The following is a 13,166-nucleotide window of genomic DNA, read 5'->3' as shown; positions in this document are numbered from 1 at the left end:
GCTTCTAGGTCACAGGCTGGAACGCCTCTAAGAATCTTGCCCTGGAGCCTCAGAACTCAGGTCGCCAAATAAGTCAGCTTTTCCTGGTGCCGTGTTCAAGCTGGGCAGGTATACATCTCCTATAATTAGGTGGAAGACGGACCTGCAGTGTCAGGAATGGGGGGGGGGGGCAAGAGACCAATTCTTGGAGTGCTAGCATTCACAGTCCTCATGCACCAAAGCCGAGGCCGAGTTATTCAAGAGCAGTTTTCATGAAATAAGCATCGTCCCCTGCAAACCAAGGACATCCAACTATACCAGACAAGGCCACCAACGTCTCCTGAGCCAAACATGCCATTTTAGCGTTAAGGAAAGATTACTCCAAGGATTACTCCAACTCGTATTGGGCGCTAACACACATACATTTATTTGCAGCCAAGCTAATGGTTTTTTTTTTAATAACACACACACCTAGGTATTGCTAGCAACACCCCCGAGATCACCCTTAAAAACTGAGACTGCACACAGATGGATAATAAGCAAAGATTCAATCTCCCCACCCCACCCCCACCCCCGGAATATCCACTGGAAAGCATTCCCATCTCTAAGCACACTTTCAAGAATGCATTAGGAGACTTTCTAGACCCATTAAAGAGGCTGTTGGGCTACTGAGATCGGAAGAAGTTATTATACATGGAGAGATCTTCTTTTTCAAAGCAAAAGGTAATGCTTGCCATCCACCGTTGCGGGTTTGTCTTAATTGGCTTATTTTTTTAAAAAAAACCTTGTCAGTCAAGTCAGCACACAGATGATAAAAACCAGAAAAGGGAGACGGTTACGTGAACCACATACGAATGCATCTGCCTTGGGGCTGCAAGGGGGACCATTTCAGTTTCTATGAGGCGGGAGGATTCCCCCCCCCCAAAGAAAAAACATTGTCCAAAAGAGCAAAGGAACCCCCGGCGAGGTGTGGTGTATGCATCCCAGAGTTTCGAACACCAATCCAGCCAAATTATTCTGACCATGTCTGGGAAGGATTCCTTTCAGTCTTAACAACCCATCACTACATTTCCTGGGGAGGGCAGGCCGATTCTCTCTTGCGGTCCAGGCAGAATCCGGCCCCCGTCGACCTGATCCTGGGGCTAACTGCACCAAACCTTTTCTGCAGCTCCCAGCATCTCGCTCACTCAAATAGATACCGACACCTCCCTCCTCTTTCCCCCCCTTTCTTTTGCGCACAGGAGCAGGTTTGGGGAGGGGGGAAGAGAAAGGGTTGAGTCAGGAGAAGGGCTTCCAATTGGGTGCTGTGGATGTACACAGCTAGCCGCTGCCGAAGTCTGCTGTGCCACGAAATGGTGGTATTGGTGGCGGCTTCTGGGGAAAGCACATCTTGAGTGTGCAAGGAGAGGGAGGGGAGAGGAGAAGAGCACCCCCCCTCCAACATAGACAAACACACACAGCATCTCTCAGCATCAAGCTCTGCAAAGTCTGGCACCCCAAGAAAAGGAAGCTCAGAGCATCAAATCCCGCCCCCAAGAAAAGGGCCTCCAGGATCCACCCTGCCCAACAGCATCTCTCAGAACCAAGCTCTGCAAAGTCTGGCACCCCAAGAAGAGGAAGCTCAGAGCATCAATCCCCCCCCCCCCCAAGAAAAAGGCCTCCAGGATCCACCCCACCCAACAGCATCTCTCAGAACCAGCTCTGCAAAGTCTGACACCCCAAGAAGATAATTCACAGTGGGTCGCCGTGTTAGTCTGTCTGCAGTAGTAGAAAAGAGCAAGAGTCCAGTAGCACCTTAAAGACTAACAAAAATATTTTCTGGCAGGGTATGAGCTTTCGTGTATCTAGCTGTATCTGAAGAAGTGAGCTGTGGCTCACGAAAGCTCATACCCTGCCAGAAAATATTTTTGTTAGTCTTTAAGGTGCTACTGGACTCTTGCTGTTTTCTACTACCCCAAGAAGAGGAAGCTCAGAGCATCAAACCCCCCCCCCCCAAGAAAAGGGCCTCCAGGATCCATCCCAGCCAACAGCATCTCTCAGAACCAAGCTCTGCAAAGTCTGGTACCCCAAGAAGAGGAAGCTCAGAGCATCACCCCCCCCCCAAGAAAAGGGCCTCCAGGATCCATCCCAGCCAACAGCCTCTCTCAGAACCAAGCTCTGCAAAGTCTGGCACCCCAAGAAGAGGAAGCTCAGAGCATCAATCCCCCCCCCCAAGAAAAAGGCCTCCAGGATCCACCCCACCCAACAGCATCTCTCAGAACCAGCTCTGCAAAGTCTGACACCCCAAGAAGATAATTCACAGTGGGTCGCCGTGTTAGTCTGTCTGCAGTAGTAGAAAAGAGCAAGAGTCCAGTAGCACCTTAAAGACTAACAAAAATATTTTCTGGCAGGGTATGAGCTTTCGTGTATCTAGCTGTATCTGAAGAAGTGAGCTGTGGCTCACGAAAGCTCATACCCTGCCAGAAAATATTTTTGTTAGTCTTTAAGGTGCTACTGGACTCTTGCTGTTTTCTACTACCCCAAGAAGAGGAAGCTCAGAGCATCAAAACCCCCCCCCCAAGAAAAGGGCCTCCAGGATCCATCCCAGCCAACAGCATCTCTCAGAACCAAGCTCTGCAAAGTCTGGTACCCCAAGAAGAGGAAGCTCAGAGCATCACCCCCCCCAAGAAAAGGGCCTCCAGGATCCATCCCAGCCAACAGCCTCTCTCAGAACCAAGCTCTGCAAAGTCTGGCACCCCAAGAAGAGGAAGCTCAGAGCATCAATCCCCCCCCCCAAGAAAAAGGCCTCCAGGATCCACCCCACCCAACAGCATCTCTCAGAACCAGCTCTGCAAAGTCTGACACCCCAAGAAGATAATTCACAGTGGGTCGCCGTGTTAGTCTGTCTGCAGTAGTAGAAAAGAGCAAGAGTCCAGTAGCACCTTAAAGACTAACAAAAATATTTTCTAGCAGGGTATGAGCTTTCGTGTACCTAGCTGTATCTGAAGAAGTGAGCTGTGGCTCACGAAAGCTCATACCCTGCCAGAAAATATTTTTGTTAGTCTTTAAGGTGCTACTGGACTCTTGCTCTTTTCTACTACCCCAAGAAGAGGAAGCTCAGAGCATCAAACACCCCCCCCCCCAAGAAAAGGGCCTCCAGGATCCATCCCAGCCAACAGCATCTCTCAGAACCAAGCTCTGCAAAGTCTGACACCCCAAGAAAAGGAAGCTCAGAGCATTAAAAAAAAAAAAAAAACCAAGAAAAGGGCCTCCAGGATCCATCCCAGCCAACAGCATCTCTCAGAACCAAGCTCTGCAAAGTCTGGTACCCCAAGAAGAGGAAGCTCAGAGCATCACCCCCCCCCCAAGAAAAGGGCCTCCAGGATCCATCCCAGCCAACAGCCTCTCTCAGAACCAAGCTCTGCAAAGTCTGACACCCCAAAAAAAGGAAGCTCAGAGCATTAAAAAAAAAAAACCAAGAAAAGGGCCTCCAGGATCCACCCCACCCAACAGCATCTCTCAGAACCAAGCTCTGCAAAGTCTGGCACCCCAAGAAAAGGAAGCTCAGAGCATCAAAAAAGAAAAAAAACCAAGAAAAGGGCCTCCAGGATCCATCCCAGCCAACAGCATCTCTCAGAAACAAGCTCTGCAAAGTCTGACACCCCAAGAAGAGGAAGCTCAGAGCATCACCCCCCCCCCAAGAAAAGGGCCTCCAGGATCCATCCCAGCCAACAGCCTCTCTCAGAACCAAGCTCTGCAAAGTCTGGTACCCCAAGAAGAGGAAGCTCAGAGCATCAATCCCCCCCCCAAGAAAAGGGCCTCCAGGATCCATCCCAGCCAACTGCACCCTTCTCGCCTTTCCCCCCCCCCCCAACCTCCCCTGCCCCCCATCACCCCCCGGCTCTCCCCTTCGACTCACGTGAAAACGAAGAACAAAGTGGTGGATCCGACTAGTAAGGCAGCGGCGGTGGAGACCGGGATGTACTTCGTGGGTTTAAACCTTTTTCCAATGCTGTTGGGCATCCTGTAGCTTACACATCACTAGACCAGATCCCCCCCCCCCCGCGAAAGAGTCCAAGAGGGGCCCCCCGCCCGATCCGCCCGAGGAAGAGGGAGAAGGGAGCCGCCGCGCAGGGCTGGGCGATGCAGAGAGCAGGCAGGGGACCGGGGGGTGGGGGGGACGGGGGGCAGGAGGGAGAGGAGAAAAAAAAGAGGGACCGAGACAGAAAGGGGGGAGGGAGTGAGAGAGAGAGGAGAGGGGGCCGCGAACAGCTGACCTCTCCAGCGCAGGAAATCCCACCCACACGGGCCGGCCCACTCGGCTGATGTCAACCAGCCCCTTAAGGTAGAACTGCGGAGAGGGAGAGATGCTATTGATGCACGGGAGGTTTGGCCTGGGACTGGCCGCTCTTGAGATGCAAGATCGGAACAAGGCTGTCAAAGGCAGGACATTTTGGGGGGACTTTCATTCATAGGGTCGCCAGGAGTCGGAAGCGACTTCTGGGCGCTTAACACGCACAGATGCGCTTCCCCCCCCAACCATATTCTCAGAACTCAACCATAAGCCCCCCATGCAGAGTTTTGAGAATTCAGGTGGGGGAAATCCAAGGCACAACCTCCCATGAAGAAGGGCATTTATGCATAGGAGATTTTGCCTTGGGTTTGCCCCTCTCCAGACGCACATTTCCCCCATTCGAATTCTCAAAACTCTACATGGGGGCTCATTTTTTAGTCCTGAGAATTCAGGTGGGGGGAAATGTGCATCTAGAGAGGGGCAAATCCAAGGCACAACCTCCCATGAAGAAGGCCATTTATGCATAGGAGATTTTGCCTTGGGTTTGCCCCTCTCCAGACGCACATTTCCCCCATTCGAATTCTCAAAACTCTACATGGGGGCTCATTTTTTAGTCCTGAGAATTCAGGTGGGGGGAAACGTGCATCTAGAGAGGGGCAAATCCAAGGCACAACCTCCCATGAAGAAGGGCATTTATGCATGGGAGATTTTGCCTTGGGGTTGCCCCTCTCCAGATGCACATTTCCCCCATTCGAATTCTCAAAACTCTACATGGGGGCTCATTTTTTAGTCCTGAGAATTCAGGTGGGGGGAAATGTGCATCTAGAGAGGGGCAAATCTAAGGCACAACCTCCCATGAAGAAGGCCATTTATGCATAGGAGATTTTGTCTTGGGTTTGCCCCTCTCCAGACGCACATTTCCCCCATTCGAATTCTCAAAACTCTACATGGGGCTCATTTTTTAGTCCTGAGAATTCAGGTGGGGGGAAATGTGCATGGGGGGGGATCGACTCATGGCGACCCTCTTGCTCAGATCTTGCAAATTGAAGGCTGTGGCTTCCTTTATTGAGTCAATCCATCTCTTGTTGGGTTAGCAATTTAAATTTTTTTATTACCCACAACTCATAGAGGGTCAAAAATTGGATGACAATAAATTGGGGAGGGGGGGGACAATAAAATACATTAAAACAACACGAATGTAAGAACGTCAGACCCCAATTAAAAGCCCGTTTCAGTGGTGCTGGCCAGTGGGTTCTAGAAACACACCCCACATCAAAGAGAAAAAGGGCCAAGAGAAAACTTCTACCTTGGAACCTAAAACTATCAAGAGTAGACACCAAGGAAGCCTGCCCATAGGAGGAGATGCATAATTAGGCTGCCACATCCAAAATTGTATTCGTTTGTTTCCTTTGTACCACACCTCTCTCCCTGACGGGGACCCAAAGCAGTTTAAGTCATTCTCCTCTCTTCCACTTTATCCTCACAACCACCCTGTGAGGTAGGTTAGGCTGAGAGCGTGTGACTGGCCCAAGGTCATCCAGCGAGTTCCCACGTGGCACGAGCAGGGATTCGAAACCAGGTCTCCCAGATACTAGTCCAGCACTCTTAACCATTACACCACACTGGCTGTATCCCTTTGTGGTCACCTATCTGACTTCAGAAGAGTGGGAAACTGAGAGAACGACCTGTCTAGAAGACCTTAATTGTTCAACAGGAACACATGGGAGCAGGCAATCCTTTAAGTACGGTATCCTAATCCCAAATCATCACAGCCTGACCTTGTACATATAATCCTATGTGCATAGGTCAGTCTCCACATTCCTGTGTACCCACATACTCAGTCACATGTTGGAATACAAGGGTGTAAAAGCGTCCTATTAAGGTGGACAATAAAACATTCGCTTCTAGTTCCTGCTTCTCAGCAAGCGTATAGCTGAGAAGCTATACATGAATAACTTGCACAGATGAGGGTAACCACCAGCAGTCGCTGGGGGAGGGGGTGTCCCACTGCAATAGTGTAAGTTCATGTTGGGAAAAGTGTGACAGGTAAGTTATGCCGGAGAACACAGCAGTGGAAAAGGAAACTGCTGTGGGATTCAGGATGTCCTTATTCTAACCTACTTTACAGGGAGAAAACAGAGGATGGAATTGTGTAATTAACAGTGTGAACTGCTTTGGGCCCCCGTTGGGAGAAAGGCAGGTTATAAATGCAGTAAATAAATAAATGTGTGTAGTACTGTTTTGCTGGTACCATTTCTGTTCTTTTCCACTGCATACATCATGTCCCAGGGTGGAACTCTGCAATGAGCTTATCTGGAATAATCCCCTCTGCCACAGACTAGACCTTTTTTGCGCATAACTCTCTCAAACAGCAGTCACTTACAACAGCAGTGAAGTATGCCGCCCCACAATCCAACAATCACTAATGACCAGGGACAGTCCTTCTTTTCCGACATCCATCTCTGGTAAATGATTGTCTTGCTTTTTGCTGGCGGGGAGGAGGGCAGGCTTTGTTAAAATGCAGTTAGTGTCCCCTGCTTGCCTTGCCATTCTTTAGGGTTCCGCACTCCCTCTTCAAAATTAAGTTCCATTTCTGAGCCTGGGGAGAGATGCATCTTACTTCCAGTGGCCATGCATTGACATGCGTGCACATGACTTCTACATCACAATGTAGAGCACAGCAGGAGGGTGCTGAAAATGTTTTAAGTGCTGGTAATAATGCAGAACAATCCCCCCCCCCAAATTTATCTGTAGCCCAAAGAATTCCCCTCTTCCTCTTGGCTTTAAATCAACACAATATATATCTATATATCTACCTGTCTGCTTTATATCACTTTTCCTTGAAGAAGCTCCGGGTAGCGTGTGTAGGTGTGTAAAGTGCCATCAAGTCGCAGCCGACTTATGGCAACCCCTTTTTAGGGTTTTCATGGCAAGAGACTAACAGAGGTGGTTTGCCAGTGCCTTCCTCCTCTGCACAGCAACCTTGGTATTCATTGGTGGTCTCCCACCCAAATACTAACCAGGGCCGACCCTGCTTAGCTTCTGACATCTGATGTGATCAGGCTAGCCTGGGCCATCCAGGTCAGGGCCCAGGTAGCATACATTTTATTTATTATTGGGAACTTTTATGCCTCTTCTCCAGAGTCCTGCTCAAAGCAGCTTACAAAAACACATTAAGATAATGTGACCTGCCTTCAGAGGTGCCAGGTCAAAGCATTTTTTTACCCAGGCTTTTATTGAAGGGTTTTAAAAACTTTTTTAGCTGTTTTATAGCCTGAGGTCTCTCTTACGGATATATGTGTGCTGCTTTTAATGGCCACCTTGGTTTTTTTTTATATTGATTCTCCTTAAAAGGTAGAGAAAATAAGCAGATAAAAACCAACCCTTCTTCTTTATTAGCAAAGTGGTGAACTCATTTGAAGCATGGGTATCCCACCATACACCCTCAACTTGCCTATAGGCTCAGATTTTCTTACATCTCTGGGCTTGGGAACCACTTCCTCTTCTTCCTTTTGAAACTGAACCCAAGTCATTTCTTATTTCAAGCAAAGGGACGATCCCAGTTTTCATCCATCTCCTTGGTGAGGATAATGCTTCAGAAGAGCCTGGGAGACTCCTGCATCTTCAGAGACCACACATTCAGAAGTAGAGGCCTCCATTGTAGGATGATGCTGGGCTTGGAATCTCCCACCATTTTGAGTCCACCTTTATGGCAGGCATTTTGTGCAGGCACCCATGATGCTGTCTCCACCAGCTCAATACAGTTAAGTCTAACAAAATAGCGTGGAGAGGAGTGGAAACACAGGGGCCGATCTTTGCTTTAAGCATGGGGTAGTACAAGAGCCCTGTGGCACAGAGTGGTAAGATGCAGTACTGCAGTCAAAAGCTCTGCTCACAACCTGAGTTTGATCCCAACGGAAGTCGGTTTCAGGTAGCCGGCTCAAGGTTGACTCAGCCTTCCATCCTTCTGAGTTCGGTTAAAGGAGTACCCAGCTTGCGGGGGTGGGGGGGGAAGTGTAGACGACCGGGGAAGGCATCGGCAAATCACCCTGTAAACATAGTTTGCCTAGTAAACGTCGGGATGTGACATCACCCCATGGGTCAGTAATGGCCCAGTGAACCCATGAAGCTGCCTTATAATGAATCAGAGCCTCGGTCCATCAGTCAGTATTGTCTACTCAGACCAGCAGAAGCTCTCCAGGGTCTCAGGCAGGGGTCATTCACATCACTTACTTGCCTAGTCTCTTTAACTGGAGATGCCGGGGATTGAACCTGGGACCTTCTGCATGCCAAGCAGATGCTCTACCACTGAGCTACAGCCCCTGCTTGCACAGGGGACTACCTTTACCTAGTGCAAGCATATTCCTTTCTCCCTTTGTGAAATGATGGAGGGTGTGCCAGGCACTGTTTATTTAACATACTAAATCATTAGTTTTTATTTTGAATTTTTGAAAAATTGTATCCTCTTCTTTACATTAACACTCTCATAGTGGTTTATAACAGGAGAGTTAAGATACACTTGACAACAGTATACACAAATTAAAGGCTGAGGGAATGTGACTAGCCCAAGGTCACCCTGCAAGCTTCCATGGCACGTGGGGATTCAAACCCAGGTTTCCCAGATACTGGTCCGATACTCTTAACCACTAAACCACACTGGCTATTTAGAAGAATTGGTTTATATGCTGACTTTCTCTACCACTTAAGGCAGAATCAAGCCAGCGTACAATCACCTTCCCTTCCCTTCCCCACAAGAGACACCCTGTGAGGTAGGTGAGGCTGAGAGAGCATGACTTGCCCAAGGTCACCCAGCTGGCTTTGTGTGTAGGAGTGGGGACACAAATCCAGTTCACCAGATTAGTCTGCCGCCCATGTGGAGGAGTGGGGAATCAAACCCGGTTCTCCAGATCAGACTCCACCTCTCCAAACCACTGCTCTTAACCACTACACCACGCTGGCTCCTGATAAAAAGTCTTGGGTAAAAGCTTTGCCCAGCTCGACTAGGATTCTTCTGCATTCGAAGCATGTGCTCTTCCTGTAAATTATGATACCTCACCAGAAACCTCCAGTACAACTAGGGAACTGAACCCACTGGAAGCACTGCGTCTGAGGAAGTATTGGAGAATACAAGGAATGGGGAAGGGGGACATTTGCAGTGACTCATTTTCACATGCCAGTCATCACATGACAGACATGTATGTGCAACCTGATCCCCTTACTTTTGACGCCCTAACAGGACAAAACCTCAAGCTAACAATGGCCACCTTGGGTAGACAAGAAAATTGTTGAGCACACCCACCTGCAGAAAACATTGCAGATAGTCCGTGCTAAAGAACCATGAACTCCCAACATTACCAATGTTGATTCATTCCTTTTCAGAATCCGAGATACTCACCTTTAAGACTGTTAAGTTCCAGCTACATTCAAGTCCAGTAGCACCTTAAGAGACCAACAAGATTTTTGGGGTATAAGCTTCATCGGGCCAGGCAGATGGGTTCAAACCTCTACTCAGCCATGTGGTTCACTGTATGACCTGGGACTAGTCGCTGTTTCTCAGCCTTACCCACTTCACAGAGGTCGTAAGGATAAAATGGGAGAGAATTTTATGTATGCCCTTCTGGCACCTTGGAGGAAAAACTGGATAAAAATTGTAATACTTTAATTTCATTTGTACCCTGCCTTTCTCCCCAACAGAGACCCAAGGTGGCTTACATTATTCTCATCTCTTCCATTTTATCCTCACAACCCTGTGAGGCAGGTTAAGCTGAGAGAATGTTAAGTTCCAGCTAGATTCAAGTCCAGTAGCACCTTAAGAGACCAACAAGATTTTGCGGGTGTAAGCTTTTGAGAGTCAAAGCTCCCTTTGTCAGATTGTTGTAATTATGCCTACTAAATGGTGACTACAATCACACTAGCTTTATGAAAGTTTCAGCTCACAAGCTCAGATTTCCCATGTCTTCTTGCTGCCCCCTTAATTATCAATATAAGAAAACATGGATCAAGCATTATCTTTCACAGACCAAAAATTGTTTTATTACAGTGATCTGAACTACTTGAAGGTAGTGAATCACTGTGGTGGGCCTCCATCATTGTTCTGTGCCTATGTCCAGGTTTTGATTGTGTTGAGCATTAAAGATAAGCTGATCTCCAGGAAAGTTAATCCCTTGATAATGAACACCTCATAATGATATCAATAGTTCTAGTAGAAGAACAAGGGGGGAAAGCTAATCTTACAATACTGCATTAGGCTCTTTCGGATCTAGTTCTAAATTAACCATTTTATTGATCAGAACCACCTTTTGGTTATGAAATGTTATGGTAAGATTCCTAGACTCAGATGGGCCTTGGTATTACCATTACCCTAGCACCACTTATTTGAGCATTTAAGGGGATAAACATAATGAAAAGATACTTTAAAATCTTTTTGAATTAGTTTACCAGAACCATTCCTGTACTGTTTCATTCTTTGTAAATCCTGGAATAAAGGCTCTTTGAAGTTTACTTAAAAAAAAAAAAAAGCACCAAACGTATTTTTGTGTAAGAACCAGACCCAAGCGTTTGCTCAAAAGTAAGCCAGACATGGGAAAAATCTAAGATACCTTCCATTGGGCAGTGGTATGAGGTGTGGGGCCTTTTAATTTTAGATCTTCACAACTTAAACGAGTAGATAACTTATCTTACTCTATAAACTTTTAAAATAGATAGCTGCCTTTTTTAGAATACATGGAGAAGGGGGCATCACAAAGTAAACGATGCCCACAAAACTATCATATGATTTGCATTTATTTTCTGCTAAGTGAATATAACAAATGGTAAGGTTTCTATAAAAAGCACTAATGCACTATAGACCAAGTATTGGAACACATTTCGACTGTAGTAGTATTTTAACCTACTGCTGTTGTATTTTTATTTTTGTTGTTGCTGTTATTATAAACTAAACTTAAAATAAAGAATTGTTTAAAAAAACAGTAAGCCAGACATGAATGCCTCTTTTCCCAACTCACTTGTTGTTGAAAATTGTGAAGAGCTCCTGAGCAACAATTAGCATTGTTGTCATCAAATTGTATTCCATTTGTAAGGTTCCATTACATACATGGCTTAATATTGTCTCTGCAGCATTTCTCTTATTTACATAATCGCAATACGGTCAGAAGACTATGTACTCTAGAAACTGAACAGTGATATTACTTGGCAACAAGAGTCAATGAACCTTTGCAAATAACAGCGAGTTTTTAATTCATTAATGAATTTTAATTTCAATCTGTTTCAGTTCTTGGTTAGTCTGGCACCTCAGAAGTTTTTCAAACTTCCACCAATACTTGCAACTTTTGTTACCTACAGGAGCCCTAACAGCCCAGACTAGCTTGATCTCATCAGAGCTTGGAAGCTGAGAAGAGTTGGCTTTTATATGCCAACTTTCTCTGCCACTTAAGAATCAAACTGGCTTAAAATCACCTTCCCTTCCCCACAACAGACACCCTGTGATGCAGGTGGGGCTGAGAGCTGTGACTAGACCAAGGTCACCCAGCTGGCTTCATGTGTAGGAGCTGGGAAGCAAATCCAGTTCACCAGATTAGTGTTCGCTGCTCATGTGGAGTGGGGAATCAAACCCAGCTCTCCAGATCAGAGTCCACCGCTCCAAACCACTATACCACGCTGGCTGGTGTTAGTACTTGGATGGGAGACTACCAAGGAAAAAAGGGGCTGCTATGCAGAGGGAGGCAATGGCAAACCATCTCTCCTCATCTCTTGTCCTGAAAACCCCATGAGGTAGAACTTCTTGGGGTCACCATGAGTGGGTTGCAACTCAACAGCACACTTTGCCTTTTTATTGTTATCTAATTATTGAGTATAATGATTTTGAAATTCCTATTCATAACACATATTTTAATTCAAATTTTACATTCACAAATGGTGAGCAGAATGAGGATGGCACATGCAAGCACTACCGTTGATATGACATGAATTTTAATTTTGGGTGGACCACACAGGCAAATTTTTAATTTACTTTTATCTTGTTTACTTCATTCATACCCCACCCTTCTCCCCAGTGGGGACCCAAAGCTGTTTACACCATTCTCTCCTCCATTTTATCTTCACAACAACCGTGTGAGGGAGGTTAGGCTGAGAGAGTATGACCGGCCAAAAGTCACCCAGTGAGCTTCCATGGTACAAGTGGGGATTCTATCTCCCAGATACCAGCACAACACTCTTAACCACTACACCACACTGGCTCTCAAATGCATACTGCATTGGCTGGGAAATACGCATTTGTATTTTATAAATACATTTTAAAAAGGAGGATGTTTTAACTAAAGAATGTTTCAGGCCATATGTAGGGAGACAAGTCTTATTGTACATTGTTCCTAGAGCAATAAAGACATAATGCACTCGTACACTCAAAATGGATACTCACAGCAATGTCAATAATACAGGTTCAATAGAGGCAAGGTTACTGCTTCCATCTGCAGTTAACTGAATTCCAAGAATGACGCTCATTTCCAGTTTAAAAAGATTTCTGCATACACAATTACAGCATCTCATTGAATATACTCGTTTTTCATAGATAAGTTAATGATTTATAGTTCTAGAACTACTACTCAAATATGGCTAGCAATATGGCTTCAGTTCAATTCTGGAACAAATCTGTATCAGTCATGATTCTGAGCTTATGTAATTGATGGACAGATGATGTGTTACGTTAAATATGGGCAAACTCTTGCTTTTATAAAAACCAACTCCAGAAGCACAGAATATTTCCACCTGTTTAATGTAGCATAGTATGACACCTCCCCCTTCCCCCTCATTCTACACAAAAAAGACTCCAGGCTCATGTGCAAGAAGCGAGCCCTAATTTGCTGATTTCAGCAGCAAATTACAGTTGTGGAGTACCCAAAATGTGTGGAAGAGGCAT

At 46.3% G+C, this 13,166-nt stretch overlaps 1 protein-coding gene across 1 annotated transcript in view; it reads right to left on the bottom strand.

Annotated features, from left to right (window-relative positions):
- ZDHHC8 (zinc finger DHHC-type palmitoyltransferase 8) overlaps nucleotides 1-3,994 on the bottom strand; it is a 125,615-nt gene extending 121,621 nt beyond the window's left edge. Inside the window, exon 1 of the mRNA XM_056859382.1 lies at nucleotides 3,878-3,994. Within this exon, the coding sequence (XP_056715360.1) occupies nucleotides 3,878-3,981 (104 nt within the window). The 5' untranslated portion in view covers nucleotides 3,982-3,994. The remainder of the gene's footprint in view (nucleotides 1-3,877) is intronic.
- Nucleotides 3,995-13,166: the final 9,172 nt, after the last annotated feature.

Source organism: Euleptes europaea, chromosome 13, assembly GCF_029931775.1.
Source record: "Euleptes europaea isolate rEulEur1 chromosome 13, rEulEur1.hap1, whole genome shotgun sequence".
Classification (NCBI taxonomy): domain Eukaryota; kingdom Metazoa; phylum Chordata; class Lepidosauria; order Squamata; family Sphaerodactylidae; genus Euleptes; species Euleptes europaea.
This window is presented reverse-complemented; position numbering and strand designations above follow the sequence as displayed.